The 20,692-nt window shown below is 52.7% G+C and overlaps 3 protein-coding genes across 3 annotated transcripts; 1 reads left to right on the top strand and 2 right to left on the bottom strand.

Annotated features, from left to right (window-relative positions):
• Nucleotides 1–1,394: 1,394 nt before the first annotated feature.
• Nucleotides 1,395–6,741, bottom strand: MRS44_018663 (uncharacterized protein; the record flags this gene model as incomplete). The annotated part of the gene is made up of 3 exons (XM_065616133.1): nucleotides 1,395–3,620; nucleotides 3,771–4,983; nucleotides 5,039–6,741. 3 exons carry the CDS (start codon nucleotides 6,739–6,741, stop codon nucleotides 1,395–1,397), a joined length of 5,142 nt encoding a protein of 1,713 aa, XP_065472205.1.
• Nucleotides 6,742–7,705: 964 nt separating this feature from the next.
• MRS44_018662 (uncharacterized protein) lies at nucleotides 7,706–8,899 on the top strand (the record flags this gene model as incomplete). Its single annotated transcript, XM_046282272.2, has 1 exon — nucleotides 7,706–8,899. One exon carries the CDS (start codon nucleotides 7,706–7,708, stop codon nucleotides 8,897–8,899), a length of 1,194 nt encoding a protein of 397 aa, XP_046128686.2.
• A 1,209-nt stretch (nucleotides 8,900–10,108) lies between these two features.
• Nucleotides 10,109–19,711, bottom strand: MRS44_018661 (uncharacterized protein; the record flags this gene model as incomplete). The annotated part of the gene is made up of 9 exons (XM_065616132.1): nucleotides 10,109–11,640; nucleotides 11,696–14,264; nucleotides 14,415–14,914; nucleotides 14,958–15,345; nucleotides 15,399–15,490; nucleotides 15,552–16,462; nucleotides 16,504–18,257; nucleotides 18,459–19,096; nucleotides 19,183–19,711. The coding sequence occupies 9 exons, from the start codon at nucleotides 19,709–19,711 to the stop codon at nucleotides 10,109–10,111; spliced, it is 8,913 nt and encodes a 2,970-aa protein (XP_065472204.1).
• Nucleotides 19,712–20,692: the final 981 nt, after the last annotated feature.

The following is a 20,692-nucleotide window of genomic DNA, read 5'->3' as shown; positions in this document are numbered from 1 at the left end:
GTAGATACAAGGGAACCCCTCTAGTCCACTACCAGATGAGCAACCAGTTGAACACGAATTCACTGGTTAAACCAGCCGCATAATAACCCTCCACTGCGACCGTCGAGATCGACAACCGGCCAAGCACCCAGCCCCAGACGAGAGCCCTCTGATAGGAATACTTAGATAGACAGCCGGATGGATCGCCGAGATGAACAGGCGAGGCGAGCAGCAGAAACAGCCAGAGAGGTCACTGATATGAACCCTAGATCCCACTTGGGCTACCTGCCCCTTCGACCTATCAGATAAGTGCGCAGAGGAGACAGGTCGGTGTGACGGTCAAGGTTCCCAACGTAGTAAACCGTAACCTGCTTGGGTTTATGTTGGCAGTTGCAACGGGGCGTGGCGTACTGAGTATAGGGTGGCGAATCACGTCTGATAATGTCAAGAAGTATTCTTGAGTAATCAAGTTGTATTGAAAGCTAGAGAACTAGATTGACAGGAAATGTGCGAATGAGGGACTCTATATACTACATCTCTTTGTACGGGAGCGACATTGAAAAGTCGCTCCTTCTTCGAGGGAGCGACATCAGAAAGTCGCTCCTGGGTGTTGGAGCGAAACGGGTGGTCGCTCCTTTTGTGATTGGTTGCTTTCCTGGGGGTCACGTGCAAGGGCAGTGGCGAGTTCTCGTGTGACGGGGGTTGTAACACGATGTCCCCTCTCCCATGGTCTTGTCCTCAAGGCCTGTTATTCGGTTTTGTTTCCCTTGTTGGTTGGTGCCTCGTCCTTTTATCTTCCCTCCTTTCCGTGATTATAACAGGATGACAGATAGTACCTCGAAACGTCGTAGCAGACAGCGCACCGCTGTTTCCGATCGCAAGGAAAGTGAAAACTCGGCGCTTTGCGCTTTTATTGATTTGAACGGGGTTTCTGCTGATATGCCTTGCACTCGTTGCTTCCGCGCGAAAATCCCTTGTCTGATGACGGAAGACGATTCCCATCGTTGCAAAGAATGCATTCGTCAACGGAAAGCATGTGACGGGGTCTTGGTGGCGAGTTCCTGTCAGCCTTCGCGCCGTTTTGCGTCTTCTGATGCTCAATTGTTTCTTAGTGACGCGGCTGCTGGAACAGCAGAAAAAGCTAGAGGCAGACGAGGAGGCGGCCGGGAATGCGTTGATCGGTCTTCAAGCTCAGTTGTCTGTGTTGCAGACGCAAGTATCTGAGGCGGTGAGCCGGTTGGCTCGGATTCGGCGTATGCGGAATAAGGTGAAGGAGCGTAGCTCCGAATTGTTCCGTCGCGGGATGCAGGAGGCGGAAGATTTAGATGAATTGGAGCGTCTTGAGACGGAGGAGCGTCAGGGTGCTGAGGCGGGTTCCCTGGATGCTGCTCAGCTTCCACCGGATGTGTTGGATACTATCGATTGGAATTCTTTGGGCTTTTCCGCTGGTTTCGACGCGGTGGTTGGTGAAAGTTCTTCAGCAAACGTTGGGCATTGATGAGGTGTTTGGCTGGCTCCCAGGTGTTTTCGGCGTCGGTGTACCCTTTCCACTTGATCAGGTATTCCAATCGATTTCCCTTTTCCTCGTTTTTTCGTGCATTGAGGATTTTTTCTGGCTCGTATTCTCGTTCGTCTTCAACTTCCATGTCGTCGTCGTAGCCTGTATCGACCTTGATTGTTCCTTCTGCTGATTCAAGTAATGAAATGTTAAAGACTGGATGGAGCTTGACCTTCGGTGGCAAGTCCAATTTGTAGGTGTTGTCTGAGAGCTTCTTGAGAATTTTGAATGGTCCGAGGTATTTGAAGTCGAGTTTTTTGCTTGGGCGCTTTGTTTCGATGTTTTTTGTGGATAGGTAGACCATGTCTCCCTCCGAAAAAGTCGGTCCTTCCGATCTTTTCTGGTCGTAGTAGCGCTTCATCCGTTCTCGCACGAACTCGAGTTCTGCCCTCAGTTCCGCGTGTAGTTCTCTCAATTTGTCCGCTTCGACGATTGCTTTGACGTTTTGGATTCCATTGTATGAGTCTTTATACGGGTCCGGTGTGTAACCAAATAATGCGTAAGCTGGTGTGGTCTTGGTGCTTTCTTGCAGCGAGGTGTTGTAAGCGAACTGAGCCATAGGCAGCAGTTTCGCCCAATTGTTCTGCTCGTAGTTGATGTAACATCGTAGGTATGTCTCCACAATCTGGTTGACTCGTTCCGTCTGTCCGTCTACCTGGGGTCGGTAGGCCGTTGACATTCGTGGGTGCAGTCCTAGTTGAGCCATGAGGCCTTTCCAGAACTTAGAATCCAATGTTGATCCTCTGTCAGAGATGATTTCGTCAGGCATTCCGTGTATGCTAACGATATTTCGCATGAATATGTAGGCAAGTTGTTCGGAATCCGTCTGTTCGTTGAATGGTAGAAAATAGGAAAACTTCGTTAATCGGTCAACGATTACGAGTATGCTGTCGTAGTGTACTCCTGTAGCGGGGTCTTCTGATATCGGTAATTTGGTAATGAAATCCATAGTGATCGACTGCCAAGGTCGCTCTGCGACTTCCAATGGCTTGAGCTTGCCGTAAGGTTTGTGTCGTCGTGCTTTGGTGCGTGCACACAAGTCACATCGTTGTAGTACCGTTCTTACCACGTTTTTCATTTTCGGGAATTCATAGGTTCGTTGGAGTCGTTCCATCATCTTGGCTACTCCGGGATGTCCGTGCAATCTGTGTTCATGGATGTGTTTGACCAGAGCTTCTTGAAGGTGCGTTGGTACTTGCATTTTCCCCGTTTTGTCTTCTTCTGGGATGTCCTGGTTGTGTTCGTAGATCCCATGGAATAGTTCTCCTTCCGTGATCTTGTCGATGAAGGCGATTCTTCGAGTTTCCATGAGTTTTGCCTGCTGGATGTAGGTTACTTGTCGTTGTTCATAGTGACCTTCTGGTGTCTGATGCAAGATTTGATCTTGCACAATAACTTGTTCTGTCTTGAAATCACTTCGTCGGCTGATAGCATCAGCTCGTCCGTTCTCTGATCCTTTCCTGTGGATGATGACATAGTCGAATTCAGAGAGGTATTCAGCGTATCTGAGTTGTCTTCCGCTGAGTTTTTGTGTCGTTGCAAAATGGGATATATTCTTGTGGTCTGTGTAGACCTTGACCTTGTACTGACTTCCTAGGAGGTAATGTCGAAATTCTTTGAAAGCATTGACAATTGCAAGAAATTCTTTGTCGTAGATAGGGTAGTTGAGCTCGGCTCCATGTAGTTTTCGTGAATAGAAGGCTATTGGATGTAGCTTGCCGTTCTCATCTCGTTGTCCAACTTGGGCCCCTAATGCATAGTCTGAAGCATCAGTTTCTAGTTCGACTTCTTTGGTGGGGTCGAATGTGGCTAGAACAGGTTCTTTCAGGATTGCGTCCTTGAGTGCTTGGAACGCTTCTTCTGCCTTTGGGGTCCAGATGAATCTTGTCTCCTTCTTTGTGAGTTCAGTCAATGGTATTGCGATTTTCCCAAAGTTGCGTATAAACCTTCGGTAGTAGTTTGCGAATCCTATGAAGGATTGCACTTCCTTGAGGTTCTTCGGCCGTGGCCAATCTCTGACGGCCGCTATCTTCTTGGGGTCCATCTCGGATTTCGTTCGGGCTGATGATGTGTCCCAAGAATTCTACTTCGTGGTCCATGTGGAATGTGCGGATTTTCGTTCGGGTTCGACGAGTAGGTTTGCGTCTTGGAGTGCCTTGAGCACTTTATGGACGTGTTCCGTGTGTTCTTCTTCTGTTTCCGAAAAGATTAGGATGTCGTCCAGATAGCATACCACAAAGTCGTCGAGATGTTCCCTCAGCACGTGGTTGATCATTCGTTGAAATGCCGCTGGTGCGTTCGTCAAGCCAAAGGGCATGACTGCGTATTCGAACAGTCCGAATTTCGTTCGAAATGCTGTTTTCCATTCATCTCCTTCCTTGATACGGATAAGGTTGTAAGCTCCCTTGAGATCTAGAGCTGTAAACCATTTCTTGTTGTGTAGTCTGTCTCGTAGTTCCGTGACTAGAGGCAACGGCGTTCGATCCTTGAGGGTGATGTCGTTGAGTTGCCGATAGTCGATAACGAGTCTGAGTTTTCCATTCTTCTTGGGTACAAACATGACTGGGTATCCTGCCGAGGACTTGGAGATTCGGATGTATCCCTTTCTCAGCATGTCTTGGAGGTATTCCTTCAGCGTTCGTAGTTCCACTTCGTTGAGGTTGTAGATGGGGTAGAACTTTGGTTTTGTTCCAACCTTTAGCTCTATTTCGAGGTCCCATTCGCTGTGTTCTGGTAGTCCGGTTTCCAGTTCTTCTTCGAACAGCTTCCGATAGATTCGGTACTGCAAGGGTATGTGCTTGAGCCTTTCTTGTTTGTCGGTTGGTGTGTGTCCTTCTTCGAAAGCTTTCTTCTGAAGCTCGAGGACTTTATCCATTTGCTTGAGTTTGCGTTTGACGAAAGCAATGGTTCTTCTAGTGCGGTTTGCTTCCTTTCTCGCACTGATATGTCGTGTCCCTTTGGGTGGTGAGGAGGTTCTTTCCTCATGCCATTCTTCTCCGTCGTCGTCGGTAGAAGGTTGAGATCTCAATTCATCGTTTGACTCGTCGTCATCGTTGGAGAGTGCGTCGTCCCACTGTCGCACCTGGCCAGTTCTCCAATCGATCCATGGGTTGTACTTGTGCAGCCATTTGTAACCTAGGACCAAATCGTGGCTCATGGCAATCACATCAAACGTGATTCCTTGATTTCTTTCATCGATTTGGACTTTGAGGTGATCAATCTCTCGGTCTACTCGTCCTCCATTCGAGGTAAACGGTTGTCCTTCCAGGTTCTCGGCCCTATACGGTTTCTTCTTGTACTTCCATCTGAGTCCAAGTTCGTTGACCACTTCGGGGTCCATGTAGTTCTCTTCTGCACCGCTGTCTACCAAAGCGTTATACTCCCTTCCGCGTATTCGTACTGAGAGGTTGAATGACTTCTGTCGTCGTCCGGGTTTTTCTGCACTTCTGAGTGCCTTTGTAGGGAGTTCTCCCTGATTCCGCCCCCCTGCGGCCCTCCTACAGGTGGCGTTCGTCGTTTGGGTTCCCGAGTGTTGCATTGTCTCTCGATAGTCGTCGTCGTTCCTGTCGAGACTTCCTGCTCTCTCCTTGAAGGGTTCGTTCCATCAAGAATCGGAATTCTTTACTTGTGACTCCTTCCGTGTCCGACAGATATTCTGAATCTTGTTCGGACTGTCCCTTGGAGTCGTTTTCGGGGTATCCTTGTTCGCATTCCTGGCTCCTCCACGGTAGTCGTTGCTCGTAGAGATCAGGGTCGTTTTCTTCGTCACTAGTTTCAAGATATTTTTCCACTGGAGTCTTTCGTGCCATGGCTACCGTACGCGTTCGTGAAGAACCGAGTTCCTTGGTAGGTTTCGGGAAGATAGCATTGACTACTTTTTCGTCCAAGTGGTCGATGCATTTGTCGTCATAGCAATGTATCCACCCGAGACTCTTGTGGTTAGGCTTGGTCGTTCTGATTGCTCGAGGTTCCTCTTCGTTGTCCTGGTTCTGGACTATGTTAACCTGTTTCTTACCTTGATTCCTTGGCTTCTTCGACCGTTCGCAGTTAGACGAATAATGCCCATACTCGTCGCAATTGTAGCATTTGATCTTGCTGATGTCTCTCGGTTTCCTCTCTCTACCTTTCTGAACGTTCCCCATGTTCATGGGTCCTGGTTCGGTGCCGTGAGAGGTGTCAGGCTGTCTCTTTTGTCCCTGGTTGGACTGGTTCTTAGCCTTGTCTTGAAGGTGGTTGTAGTTCCCCTTCTTCTCCTGGCGTCTTGCGAAGTTTCGATTGTCGATCTTGACTGCCGTTTCCATGTAGTTATCCAATGTCATCATAGCCTTGTCGATCTTGCAGAGTTCGTCCTTAACATCTTCCTTGAGACCCCGATAGAACCTATCCTTGAAGTATGTCTCATCCCAAGGTATCCTGGAGGCTATCTGAAGGAAGTTGGCGACATATTCAGATGCAGCCTTTGTTTGCTTCAGTCTCATCAGTCGATCAGTGGCCGCCTGTACTTCATCCACTTCCCCGAAGACTTTCTTCATCCTATCTTCGAAAGTGTCGTAGTCTCGAAAGATTTTCATGGTCACATCATTCGGGCTTCCTCGGACGTAATCACTCAGGAATGGTTCGAACCATCCTAGCGCGCTTCCGGTGAGGCAGCTTCCAGCGAATTTGACACGGTTTTCGTGCTTGAAGAATTGCGTGGGATAGTAGTGAAAATAGGTGCGTAGCTCCGTCAGGAATGTTTTGAGCTTCTTCTGGTCTCCGTCAAACTTGGTTGGTTTGTGAGGCTTGATGATTTCTCCGAGATCTTTCCCTCCATTGGCCTGGTTGGCAAGACTTTCGATGGTGTTGATTTGTTCGTTCCTGTGTCGGTTCCGTTCTTCATAGGTTCCGACGAGCTTGTCGACCTGTTCCTGCAGGCTCTTGTTATTGTTCCGGAGCCTTTCGGTTTCTTCCGCCTGCTGTGCCTTGCTAAGCTCGAAGTGGGCGAGGTTTCTTTCTTCGATCTCCTTCATTCTTTCAATGGCTCCGTGCTGACTTTCGACCACCGTCATGAGGCTCTTGACACGCTCATGTAAGACTCGGATTCTTTTGTCATCGTCTTCATCTGAATCGGACATTCGGACAATGTCTTCTTCATGATCCTTCGGTGGGGAGTCCTGAGGCTGCATTCCCTTGGAGGATTCTCCGGTAGTACCTTTGACAGGCATGTTGTCGAAACTTCGTTATTGCTCAGCGTGACGCGGCGTGCAACTGAACAAGAGCTTTCAACGTGTGACGGTCAAGGTTCCCAACGTAGTAAACCGTAACCTGCTTGGGTTTATGTTGGCAGTTGCAACGGGGCGTGGCGTACTGAGTATAGGGTGGCGAATCACGTCTGATAATGTCAAGAAGTATTCTTGAGTAATCAAGTTGTATTGAAAGCTAGAGAACTAGATTGACAGGAAATGTGCGAATGAGGGACTCTATATACTACATCTCTTTGTACGGGAGCGACATTGAAAAGTCGCTCCTTCTTCGAGGGAGCGACATCAGAAAGTCGCTCCTGGGTGTTGGAGCGAAACGGGTGGTCGCTCCTTTTGTGATTGGTTGCTTTCCTGGGGGTCACGTGCAAGGGCAGTGGCGAGTTCTCGTGTGACGGGGGTTGTAACAGTCGGGGTCGACACGAATTGACAGGGAAAAAGGGGCAAAAAAAAAAAAAAAGACCCGTAAGCCAGAAGGGTCCAAAAACAATAGGATTGAAACTAATTCAACCCGTCGAGGCGATCATTTCATCGTCCCCGCGTAGTTCGGTCGTCTCGCATCATCGCCGTTGTATAATGCTTCGTCGCCGCTCGTCGTGTTCTGAACTCAGTTGTAGTTGAAAGTGGAGAAATGGCTCCCCAAAAAAACTCCGGGGACTGCTTCAGTTTTAAACCCTCCCAGCCCCCCCTGCAGCCACCCCCTGCCCCAGCCTTGATAACATCGCTGCCGTGATGTGACAGCCCCTGGCTAGTCACAAAAGCCACACACAACACTCTTCAGCTACGTGCGCCCCTAAAAATATTAGATATACGGCACATAAATAACCGTCACCCACCCGGTTCTGCCCAGCACACCGGTACACTTTTTTTTCACTCCCTCTTTCCCCCTTTTCTTCAAATACATTCAACTGCATATTATCGTCTCCCCAAAATGGATGTTGACGTCCCCTGCACAATCTGCGGCTCTTCCGACGCTCGCCGATGCGCCCGCTGCCATTCCGCCGCCTACTGCTCTCTCGAATGTCAGCAAACTGACTGGCGCACCCATCGCCTTCTCTGCGCCAAGTTCTCGGAGCAAGCCCAAGGCAACTTTGGCAATCGCCCTTCTCCAACACACTACCTTGCCATTTTCTTCCCCATGGATAAGAAACGGCCTTCCCTTGTGTGGATAGACACCAAGAAGGATGAGTACGAGGCCAAGCCCTACTTCCACCCAGTCCTGGACCAGCTCTTGCATATTCCCGGAAACGAATACATCGGCCGCGGCCTACGCCAAATAAAAGGCAATATCCTTCGTGGAAGGCCTAGCAATCCAGATACTATCCACCTATGGTTCCTAGATCCGGACATGCCACCCCGCAACATCAAAACCAATCAGGCAATCCACGGTACAGTCCCAACCCTAATTGGTGATACCTGGGGCGAGTTCATCTGGAAGGGCCCAGTCGTTGCGGTCATGAGGAAGGGGACCGACTTTGAACCACGCCACTCCACCGACATCACCCTCACTGCCTACCGTGATGCCATCGACTACCTGGGTTACTACAGAGACACAACCGGGAGCATGATCGACGAACCTGGTCAACACGACCATCTATCCAAGCGCGTGCTGGCCGACAGGACCTCAAAGGTCATTGGTGTCCGAATCAACTGCCGCCGTGACCAGGCCACTCGGCACGAGCCGCAGATGGTCGAGGTGGCTGTGCCCAAGACACACCCTCTGTTCAACCTCGAGGGCGACGATCCATGCGACATCCCCTTACTCTTTGGCCTAGAACTGGTTGCAAAGGCATATGATGGTAGCCTTTGCAAAGAGGACAACGGCCCGCCGTCTGATGACCTAAAGAACCCTCTAGCCGAGCTCCTCCTGACGGCGGCCTCTGTCAAAAACGGGGAATGGGTTCGTATGCCAAGTTACCGGCGTCATCTGTGTCTTGGCAGCATCCTCTTCGTCCGCAGGTCTAAGCGAGATCTGCAGATTAAAGACATTGACGCCCTCTGCAACTTGATCGAAGAATTCGCGGTGCCGTTTATGTTGAAGGAGGATGCATCCGACCCTAGTGCGAAGAAAAGGTTACTAGACCAACTTAAACAGGAGGGCTCTAGACGTGGCATCGAATATTAAACCTGACTTCGCCGTATATTGGCTGGTGGTGGTTAAGTAGCGTTCCCCAGGGTAGAGGTCTCTTACAATTGGGAACTAGAATAAAAGTCCCAAATCACCACCCCCTCCCTGATCAACGCGTGCCGTGCTCTCTTTTCGGTCGCTCCGCGATAATCGATACACACCCATCCACCTAGCTTCTCTCCCCTACTACCGAAAACGCATCCGCTAAAGCCTTCGGGATCTTTCATGTGCCGCAGTAGATACCTGCGTAGTTTATATTAACTCTTCCTCCCCTCGTAATCAGTAATCGCTGTTTCGTGGACGGTCTCGCTTACCCTGCACCTCGATCATCCACCCTAGCTCTCACAGCATCGGGCTATTGGCGCCTTGTTTTTTTCTGTTTAGCATTTATGAGCTTATCCTTACTCCATTCAGTCAATTCCTTTCATATCACTCACCTCGGTTCGCCCAGGCTCTCCGCCAGGCAGGTCGTTGCTACCGTGTGTAGTGTCAGAGAGCCATTTCATCCGCTCCCGCAACATTCCCCTTCACCCTATCAAATCCCTCTCGCACTAGTCTAGGTATACTCTAAAAGGGAACTTCATCTCCAAAGTCAATCCTCTGCCTCCTTATCCTTTATTCGTCTGTCTGGCGCTGGTCACCTCCCGTCGTCGTCTACTGCTAACGATGAATATCCTGTCATTATTTGCAATGGCTGGGAAGGGGATTGTGTCATCAGGAAATGAGGGTAGGCGGAGCTTCAGGGGTTTGCGTCGACGAGCTTATCCCAGCCGGTTCCCCCACACCCCCGGCTAATTTATATACAAACTTAAGTGACGATTAAATTTATGTCCTTTTATTCATTCATCTACCATCCCCGGTCACGTTTGTCTAGGTAGGGGTTACAAATAAGGCCCATTAAAGTACTTTCACTTACATTGATGTTTCTCCATTCTAAATATACACTTCGGCCCCAATGAATCCCACTTTCACCAAGTGCTCGCGTGACATATCTAACCTTAACTCTGATTTGGATTAACAAATAGGCGCTATCCTCGATGTTGAAAGCCCGACTCGGCGCACAACACTATCTGTCACATGTAGCCCGCCCGCCGCCTTGAAATCATCATCATCATCGCGCCCATACGCTTTAACTCTCTCATCTATAGTTTAGACAGCCTACTGATTCTTACATGCTACACTTGAGCGTCCATGATATAATAATGACTACGTCGGTAGAGTTATTAGCTGCTCTCTTACTGCCCTCCTCAAACGCTTCTGTGGTCTCCACGACTCGTCAGTCCCATTCGTCTGCGCGGTCCAGTTCGTCTCCTCCGAAGAATTCGAGGCAGTATCGGCAATTCTCCTCGCTCGTTCGCGACCATATTGTCTGAAGTGTTTCCGAAGACTTTCTCGCTCCTCTACCGTCCGCATCCCGACCCTCAGCCACGGGAAATGGCGATATCCTTTTGCACGATGTGCTGCAACTAGAGATCCTGAAACCATCTGACTGGTTTCCGACATGTCACCCTGTCTGGAGTCAGGGGTAAGACTCTGATCCGGAGGGCCATTGCTGCTCGCCTGTAGTAGCTCACAAAAAAGTCGATCTAGCTCATCTAGAGTCCTATCCCGAATGCGTCCAACCATGCGAAGCTGAGGTGGTCGACCAGCCTCTGCGACAGGAAAGATCCATCCCTTCTTGAATGGCTCCACGGCGCGGCCAAGCTGGAGGGCATCGAGGCTGATGCGATCGCGCGTGCTCCTGACCAATTCTCGGGTGGACCAATGGTAGCGGCAGCTTGTATTATCGGCGCTATCCGTCCAGCCTCTATCGCCAAAGCGGTATCTACAAACCTCGGAGAGCGCTTGCGAAAGGTCGTCCTGCGTGGAGATGCGACGATCTGTGTCGTCGACCTTCCGCGTCGGCACAGACGGCTCAGAAAACCCCGCCGACTCGGCCGAAGGGCCGATGTGAATAACAGAAGCCCAAGTAAGGCGGCGTTTGAGATTCGCCGCCCGGCTCTCCTTCGTCGTGGTAAGGAGCTCGGTATCCGACGGCCACGGAAGGATCCAGTGAGTTAATAAGACGATCCGCCTAAGCTGCGCGTACCATTGCGTCGCCTTGGTCGACCCAAGCGTCATCTCGACGAGCTCAATGCTGCGGCGCGTTGCAATGCGAAAAGGGAGAGAAGACCAGCCTCTTCGACGCTTCATGGATGTGTCTGCAGAGCTGGGTGAGAACAGATCGTCAAAGAGATCTATCACATTGGTTGACCGCAGCTTGTTTCCGGTAACAAGATGTGGCCGGGTGTGGTCAATGTCACGCTGGCGATCGTGGAACAAGTCTGACAGCCCGTCGTAGCAGAAGGCCGGAGGACTAGACTCCGGGTGTCTGATCATCGCCTCGTCCGTAACGTCGGAGCCTGTCTTCCACTTGGTGCTCTTCAGAGCCGCACGCCAGACGTCCCGCTGGAAGAGTTCGATGACTGTGGAGTGGAGATATTCGAGCCACAGCCTCCTTGCCACCACGTTCTCATGGACTTGATACCGTCCTGCCCAGCTCTGGGTTTGCCACATCCGGACATGGACGTCGCGAATATCCTTGAGCACTCGCCATTGCCGCTTATAGTCCTGGCGTAGGAGGTCATTACCAACCGCCAATCGATCGCCAACTTCGGAAGCGAACCGCCAGGTGCTCCAGTCGAACTTCCCTGGAAGCCACCAGCCAAACCCGTGTACCTTGGACGTCTTACCCAGGCCTAGTCCTTCTCGTTGTACTTCGACCGCCTGCGGTTCCCCTCTCGGGCCGCGTACGCTGTGTTGACGTCCATCTATCTCCCCAGAGAACTGGCTCCTTCGTGATGAGGGATGAGTCGTAGCTAAATCGAAGTCCGCGGAGTGCCGTTGCCATGACGATGGTCTCAGGCAGCGAGTACTTCAGGCCAGTCTGTGCCTTGATGTACTCAAACAGGAAGCAGTATCGATTGATGCTAGCACGGAGGAATCTAGCCATCGTCTGAGAAGGAATGGCAAAGAAAGGGTAGTCTCCTGTGTCATCCTCCGACGCCTCTCTTGGCTGAGCTGGAGCTGGAGCTGATGAGAATAGGTCCGTGATACGCCGTAGGAGGGCTAGCGACACTCGGTCCTCCGCCCGGATGCCATATGTAAATTGGTGCTGTGTCAGTTCGAGCGCCGACCGCACCGCATCATCATCCATTTCATCCTGATCGACCGCGGGAAGGTTACGGTGGATGCGGAGTTTGCTGAGCCTGTATGCACATTGCACCCGGGACTGGTGCGCATGCGCTCCCCGCGTGGAGTTGCGCTGGTCGAGGAGATACGACGGGTCCAGGGCCATGCTCTCGGTATGGCGGTTCTGGAACGGGTATTGCTTGGCGGCATCGAATGGGACCTTGACGAGGTTATAGAACTGGCTATAGACGAGGCCTTTCTGAAGCTCCCAGCTTCCTGGCCCGGGAGTGATCGTCATATCTCTGGCATCGCGGAGGGTTACGAATGGGTAGGTGGTCCGGCGGATGGGTGGGCTACGGCGGCGCTTACCCGACTCACCCCGATCGGCGCCCTCTTCCCGCCCATTGAGGCGATTCTGAAGCTGACTCCATTGTAGCCGACGACGCCAGAGTCTGTCTAGACAGCATCGGCGCCAGAGCAACACACGCCCACGCGGCCCCGTCTCGGCGGGCGTCAGCTGGCGCCCGATGTCGATATACGTCGCCTGTGGGTCAATGTAGGTCTCGTCGACTGCGGAGTCCCAGTGACGATGCCACTCTTCGAGCGTTGACTCGAGCGTAGGCCGCATCCACATCAGCTTGGTGTTCTTGGCAGCCATGTAGAGCCGCAGGCCAGCGTACTCCCGGAAGGGAGCAGCCCTTGCCTGGACTTCTTCCCAGAGAGCGGCAAGATATCGAGACTGCAGTGTAACGTAAAAGTGCTTACGGTGTGGCCCCGACGGGTTACCCGGTGCCTCTCGCCTCTTTGTGCCCATGAATCCCCCCAGCTCCTCTTCCATATCCGCCTCCTCTTCCTCGACGACGGCTTTAGCTGCTAACGCTTCCCGGGGTGCGCTCGAGTCTGACGAGGCGATGGCATGGGTTTTGGGGATGTACTGGAGTATGTTGTTGTCGTCCATGACGGCTTGCATGGCGGGCAGCGTCACTTCCTCATACCAGTGCATGAATCTTTCCCTCGGGATGCAAGTCTGCGTGTAGGGATCGGAGAGCTGGCTGCGGAATAGGGCAGGGAAGAAGACCCAGATGTAAGTATCCGCCAGGCCGATGACGCGCCCGAGGCAGTAATTTGGGATATTATGGAGAGGCTGTGTTATCACGGCATCATCGTCTGGACCACCGGGCGAAGGTATTTCCATACTGAGATGGACATTATCGACGTGGTTAAGAGTGACATGCGGCTGAGTGTACCATTGGAACCCTAGCTTAGCGACGCCGAGGGACGTTGGGAAGCTGCAGAGACTATCAACATCATATGACGATGAGATCGAGTTGCGCTCTGGTCGTTGTGACTGGTGATGATGGGAGTGCATACATAGGTAAGGCGGGTTTGGCTCATCTGCCGTCAAGCCTTCCATCGCCACCTTGCAGGCGCTGCTGTAGCGGGTAGGACCGTTTTCCGAACAAATTGCCCGAGGCCCGGGGCGTAGTAGATCTTGTGCTGGATCAAGGACTGATGGTAGACGAGTCTCGTTCGTGTCGCCATCCAGTGGGGCTGTACCCTCCAGCCGCTTTGCGACGTCAAGGAGTGAGGAGCAGGTCGGTCGAGCCCCTCGTTCCTCGGTTGCCTTTTCCATCTGAGCATGGTGGTCGTCTTCATGCTGCTGAGAAGTGCATCCTATCGCGCCGTTCCACTCTTGGAACAACAGCACGGCAGGGTCGGCTGGTTCCACGGTTCCATCAGCAGTACCATCAGCCGGAGTCTCGAGCCTTCCGCGTTGTGGTGCTACGTCAGCCTGCCCATCGGCCGCGGCGTTGGATGATGCCACGCCAAGATATTGTGAAATGACCTCGATCCAGTACGATATGGCACTGACCTCTCGCAGATCTGGGTCATGTATTCCGGACAAGTACGGCTCCTGCTGCGTCCAGTCAAGCTGGTCGAACGGTGAGATCTCGTCCTCGCCCCGGCCAATGACTAGATCATCCTCTATAGCCAAGAAGCACCGGGCACACTCTATGACTATGAGCTCACAGGTCCACCCATATACTTGTCGAGTCGTCGGCACATCGTAGATCGACGCCGGTGCAGAGCCTTGATGATCCACCACAGCATCATGGACCTCTCGGAGCGCCGAACGGCAGGAGTCGTCAGGATGGAGGGAATCGAAGACGAGGAAAGACGATCGGGCTCGCTAGTAGATGGCGAGAGACCAGTGACCGATCGTATTGTCGACGCCCGGACGAAAAATGGGTATGATCGTATTATCATGCCGGCGTATGTCTTCGATCTCGGCTGGGCTCAGCTGAATAGCGCTATGTTCGCCGAGCCGGATGGTCCGTACGGGCGTGATAACGTTCTGGCGGCCACTCAGCTCAATGGCAAGCCGAATGCCGCAGAGGACGTCATCAGTAACGAGGTAGTCCTGTCGTTCAAGCCGGCGACGGAGATTCCAGGTGTAAAGCCCGTGGTAACTCCATTCGACTCCAAAGTCTCTCGGCGCTTGACGAGGACGGTCGACAAAGTCCTGATGCTCCTGTATGAACGTCTTGACGCCAGCAGCCGATGATAAGAGAAACCCGTCTTGGTCATGGGCATTGGCCCTTGTTGACCCGGGCGAGCCGTCTGGCGTGTGAGGGGAAGGCCGCAGCCAGGTATACAGGGTATTCTTTTGCTCCCGGGGGGTTGATCGATTCCTTGGCTGGCATGGCCGTTGCGGCGTTTCGGTCTGCGGCCCATCAGAGGTGTGAGAGGCGCCAGCAGAAGCGGCAGATTGAGGGCTCCATCCCGCTGGGTCGTCCGGTAATCCCGTCGTGCTTAAGGATTGTGGTGGGTTGATCGCGTCTGGTAAACCGGGTTAGTGCGTGAATCCCGCTAATAGTGGAACATAAGACCCTCGCTAGATCCTTCTTGCCTCTTGTTGTCTCCCGATCCGGGGTGATGAGCAATTGCTGGACTGTGTCGACCAGGGCTTGCAGTTCTTCATCCCGAGCTTCAAGCTGTAACGGGCTGGGTTGGTCTTGGATAAACGCCGCGTCGGCTGCGTCGCATCCTTGTGATATAAGCTCGAGCTGAGCCTGAGAGTTTTCGAAAAGTGGGTGGTGATCTTGCGCACCGACCGGACTTGTATGGTTGGTCCGTGAGTTCTCGTCGTGGTTCCAAACTGGCGGGTTGCATGGTGCTGCTGCCGGGCCCGCTTCGGTCTCGCTTGGTTCGTCGTAGTCGCGATTGTAAGTGGACTCGGCCGGGAGTGGAACTTCGAACGGTGTGGGGATCTGGAGATGCGGCTCCAAGTGGAGGCCAACAACCGGATCCGTAGGGATATCACGGGGTCGGGTTCCATCACACAAATAGGACGTCGATACTCGATACTGTGGACGTTGCCGACAATGTATAGAGGAACGGTGTGACTAGTGCGGTCTGAGGGCACGCTTTAGCCGCGTGGGTGGATTCCATGTGCTTCTTGAGTCCAGAGTGTCACTATCGCTTGCAGTGTCGCTTGTAGCCGAGGCGGGATTCATCAGACTGCCGCTTGCTGTCTGGTTGAGATTCCGGGTAAATCCATGTTGGTCTAGATGTGGGTGGACCACATCGAGATCGGAGTCAGAAACGGGTTGGGTGGCCCCCAGTTCTTGATATTCGGCCTCTGATTGTGCGGCTAGGATGAGGTCGCTGAATAGTTGGTCTAGCTCCTCAAGTGTGCGGTTCCGTATGCGGCTCACCAATCGGAGGACTGGCGGCTGGCCTCGTTCAGCAAGTGGATAAACCTGGCCATTGCTACAGGGCTCTACGGCTCGACCGATATTGAAAGACCCGACGGAAAGGATGGGACCGGTGCGTCGAAGGAGGTCTTCGGGGACCCAGTGGAAGCGAGAGTCAGAAGGGTCGGATTCTGGCGTCCACCCAGACGGTCCAAATCGCTCAGCGGAGGTGGCGTGCAGGGCTTGGCAGAGCTGGTCACGAACTGTAATTTGGCGCTCTTTATCCCCGATAGGGCACATCGGTACGGTTGAACGGCGGTTGTATAAACGCAGGAGGTCGGGAGTGGCGTAAACAAGGGAGACCCAGATTAGCCGCCGCTTGAGGTCTTTCTTGCCGCTCTCCTTCGTAGTCGAGATGAGTTTAGTAGTAGACGGCCAGGGGAGGATCCAATGTGTGAGGAGGAGGAGGCGGCCGAGCTTCATGAACCAACGACACGCCTCCGTATGCCCTAGCACATCACTCACAAGCTCGATGCTGCGTCGGGTAGCGATGCGGTAAGGGGTGGATTTAAGGCCTTTTCGCTGCTCAAGTCGCCCGTCGTGGAGGTCAAATCCAAGCAGGTCGCAAACGAGGTTCCATACATTCGGAGAGCGGATCTTGTTGCCTACCAGGAGATGAGGTCGAGTGTGGCTGACGTTCCGGCGTCGGTCGTGGAATAGGTCCTGTAAGACCTCATAACAGTACGCCGGGGGTTAGCTTTGGAGAATCTAGCAGCCGCCTCTTCAGTAAGATCAGAGCCGGTTGTCCACTCGAGACTCTTCTCGGCTGCACGCCAGACGTCACACTGGAAGAGCTCGATGACGGTGCTATACAAGTACTCAAGCCAGATGGACCGATTGATTGGCAGCTCTCGGACGGAGTAGAGCTGAGCCCATTTCTGGGCCTGCCACATGCGTGCGTGGACGTCGCGGATGTCCTGAACAACCCTCCATTGACGACCATAATCACGCTGTAGAATGCCATTGCCCGCAATGAGTCGATCGCCGACATCGCCTTTGAAGCGCCAATTATCCCAGTCAAATTTTCCCGGGAGCCACCAGCCAAGGCCGTAGTCTTGCAAGGTCTTGTAAAGACCAAGCCCCTCCTGCTCGACCTCGACGTCCTGTCGGGTCGATTTCCATCGATCTCTCCACAACACGGACTCCTTGGCGATGATACCAGACATGTTAAAACGCAGGCTTCGAAGCGCCACCGCCATGACGATAGTCTCCGGCAGAGAGTACCTCGGGCCGGTCTGGGACTTGATGTACTCGAAGAGAAAGCAATGCCTGTTGATGTTGCTATGTAGGAAGTGCGCCATGGTTCTCGATTGGATGGCGAAGAAAGGTGGCTCCCGGCTGGCAGATGCCTGATGATGACCAGTTTGGGCCGCCGTCTGGGAAGAGGCTAAGTGAGGGAGGATGCGTTGAAGGAGCGCCCAAGATACGCGATCTTCGGCTCGAACCCCATAGGTGAACGAGATGGGAATGCCGTCTTCACCGCTCGGAACTAAGCCGGCTCTGACGCGAAGCTTACTCAAGCGGTATGCGAGCTTGAGAGAAGCTTGATTGGCGTGACTCCCACGGGTAGAGCCTTCGCAGTCAGCCAGGTATGACGGGTCCAGGGCCATCTTCTCGAGCTGGGGATTCTGAAACGGATATTGGCTAGCGGCGTCAAATGGAATCTTGATGAGGTTGTAGAACTGGCTGTATAGGAGGCCTTCAAGAGCCTCACGGCTCTTGTGCGTGGGCGTGATGGTCATGTCAACCGCGTCGCGCATCGTGACCCATGGGTACTCGGCTTGGCGGAGGGCAGCAACGCCAGACTTGACTGGCTCTGAAGGCTCGGGCGGGTTTTGTTCAGCAAGGCCCGGGGCATTATAGCGACGACTCCACGCCTGTCGCTGCCGCCAGAGGCGCCTCAGACAACACCGCCGCCAGAGGAGCACATTGGCCTCGGCGGCAGACCCAGTTCGAGGAGTATATTGACGGCCGATATCAACGTAGGTACTACTGGGATCAAGGAATCTCTCGTCGACGGCGGCGTTCCATTGGTTGCGCCAGTCGCTGATGGTTTGAGTGATATCGGGATGCATGTAGGCAAGTTTCAAGTTCTTGGCCCCCATGTAGAGTTTGATGCCAGCGAACTGGGGAAACGTCGCCACGCGTGATTGAACCCCTTGCCATATGGCCCCAAGGTGTCTGTGTTGAAGGATATAGGAGAGTGCGTTGCTCCTGGTGCCCTGGCCAAGGACGTCAGCATTCCCATTCTCCTCGTTGAGGCGCTCAGTCGAGATGCTCTCCTGCCGGGCGCGCGAAGTGGATTGGACGATTCGGCGGCTTTTTGGTATGTATTGAAGGATGTTCGGGTCTTGAACTGCTGCGATGATCGCTGGCAGTAGGATCTGCTCATACCAAAGCGTGTACTGTTCCTTGGGGAGGGAGGTCTGCGTGTGCGGGTTGTTATGTGTATAATGAGAGCATAAGGCTGGGAAAAACACCCAGATGAATGTATCGATTAATCCTTGGATCCGTCCTAAGCAATAGTTAGGGATATGATGTAGGGGTCGTTGTCGCTGGCGGGTTCCCTGGGGGTGAGAGTTGTTTTGGTAAAAAGTGCTGCTCGGAATATCAATGCTGAGATGTACATCATCGGTATGGTTGAAGATGACATAGGGTTGCGGGTACCATTGGATACCTAACTTGGCGACAGCTAAGGAAGAGGGAAAACTACAAATGCTATCGAGGTCGTAAGTCTTCTGAATGAAGTCATCTGTAAAGGGCTGAGCAAGGCGATGTCTAGTTGGGAGGCAAAGACTCGGTGGTGCGCCGTCACTTGAAGACCCTTCAAGAGCGATTTGGCAAGCTGCTCGGAAATCATGGTAGTGCGAGTACATGGGCTGTTGCGCATCGGAAGGAGGGTCGCCACGGTGGAGATTCTCCAGCTGAGAGGCATGACCGAGAAGGTCAGAAGAAGGATCAGTGACATGTGGGAGCGGGTGATGATCATGATCGTCATCGATCAATCCATCCAGCCGAACGATAACATCTTCTATAGAGTTGCACGAGTGATGGTGACCGGTTTTGACCAGGCTATCATGATCTGCTTCATGTTCTTCGCTTGGGCAGCTCGGGTGCGTTGTCCATTCCTGGGCAAGGTACTTTTCGAGTGTAGAGATCGAGTTTTCAGGAACGGGCTCATTTTGATGAGGATGGTTGATAAATCCGCGATCATCTTCGCATTCATCATCGTCGTTGTCGGCGGCGGCATCGACGCCATCATCAGCTATAGTTTGAAATCAGGTCAGCAGGCCCTAACCGAGATTCAGGATACCGCTTCGAGGGAGTCGGAATAGAATAATGGATAGGTACCTTGGACTGGTGATATTGAGATGTGAAGGCTTTTCTCAACCGATTGCAGGAGGTCCTGTATCTCCTGGCCGGACTGACTCCGTTCTTCCTCGGCCGGGTAATACTGGGATGGCGTATCATGTAGCTCGCTATCCCCCACAGGTGGTGGGCTGCACGGTGCTCTGGCCGGACCCGCTGCGGCCTCGTTCGGTTCGTCGTCGTCGTCGTAGTTTCGGTTGTATGTGGGCTCGGCCGCTGGTGGATCCTCGAGCGGTGGGGGGATCTGGAGATGAGGCTCTAAGTGGAGGCCAATGACCGGATCCGTTGTCGACGGTATAGCGGGCGGATGAGGTTGATAATGGTAATGATGTATAAATTGTGCTTGTTGCGACTCGGTTGGCGCGCGATGGGGGTTGATGGCTTGCTGATGTTGTTGTTGGTAGCATCGCTGTGATCGTGCACGCTGCAAAGCACGTTTCCGGGCTGCTCGCTCCTCTTCAGACGCCGCTTTTCTGGGTCGACCACGACGTCTCGGGACTGATTGAGACATTGTCTCGCTTGATCTCTACCATGATCGCACCAAAAAAGGGGTCCATAATAATAAGAGACGCGGAACGCGTACCGGCCAGACGGGGTCTCATACGTTCGCAGCCCCGTACACGCACAGCTGGTCTGATTAGTCAGCAATAGCCCCTATAAATCCCCCCCAAGTGCCCTAAGGGCCCTGAGCTAGCACCCATGATGGACCTCCCACCTCAACAGCTTTATAATTCACAAGAAGACCTTGCATTAGATCTTGCAATTTACGCAGCAATTGGTAGCTATAAATTTATTATTCGACACTCACGTTCATTTTGGCATGGCTCTGAGCGACCTACTATCTTATATGCTTGCAATCGCTGGCATCAAGGCTGCCAATTTTCAATCCTAGCTAAAGAAGACTCTTACGGCTTATGGCATCTCAAACATCGCACTGAAGCCCGATTTTCCCACCACAACCACGGGCCCCAGCAGCCCCGAGAGCCCGAGCCGCAGGAGCCCTCAATACCGTTAATTGAGCCGCTGGAGAAGAAATTGCCTACCTGTAGCAAATGTCACATAGAAGGCCATAGAAGGGGTGCAAAATGCTGTATTTTGCGTGGTCAAGATAGCCCATAAAATAGTTACTGTTACAAGGCCCTTAGGGCACTTGGGGGGATTTATAGGGGCTATTGCTGACTAATCAGACCAGCTGTGCGTGTACGGGGCTGCGAACGTATGAGACCCCCGGCCAGACTTGCAGATTACATAACTGGAGGAAAAAGCAAAAAACCACGGCTTCCTTTCAGGTTGCCTGCCTTCAATGGCGTTCGGCATGGTGTTTGTGTATTCTTATTTAAAGTCATTGGATGGAGAGTTCCCTTCCTCTCTCCTTCGAGTTTGCTTTCAAGGGAAGGCTAGTCTTGAAAATAGGTTGTGCTCACCCGAGCATTCAAAATACCCGCCGTGGCAATCCACGGTCGCCCGTGCTGCGATACGCCCAAGCATCAAC

This window comes from Fusarium solani (genome assembly GCF_023522795.1).
Source record: "Fusarium solani strain SB1 chromosome Unknown bctg00000016, whole genome shotgun sequence".
Lineage (NCBI taxonomy): Eukaryota > Fungi > Ascomycota > Sordariomycetes > Hypocreales > Nectriaceae > Fusarium > Fusarium solani.
This window is presented reverse-complemented; position numbering and strand designations above follow the sequence as displayed.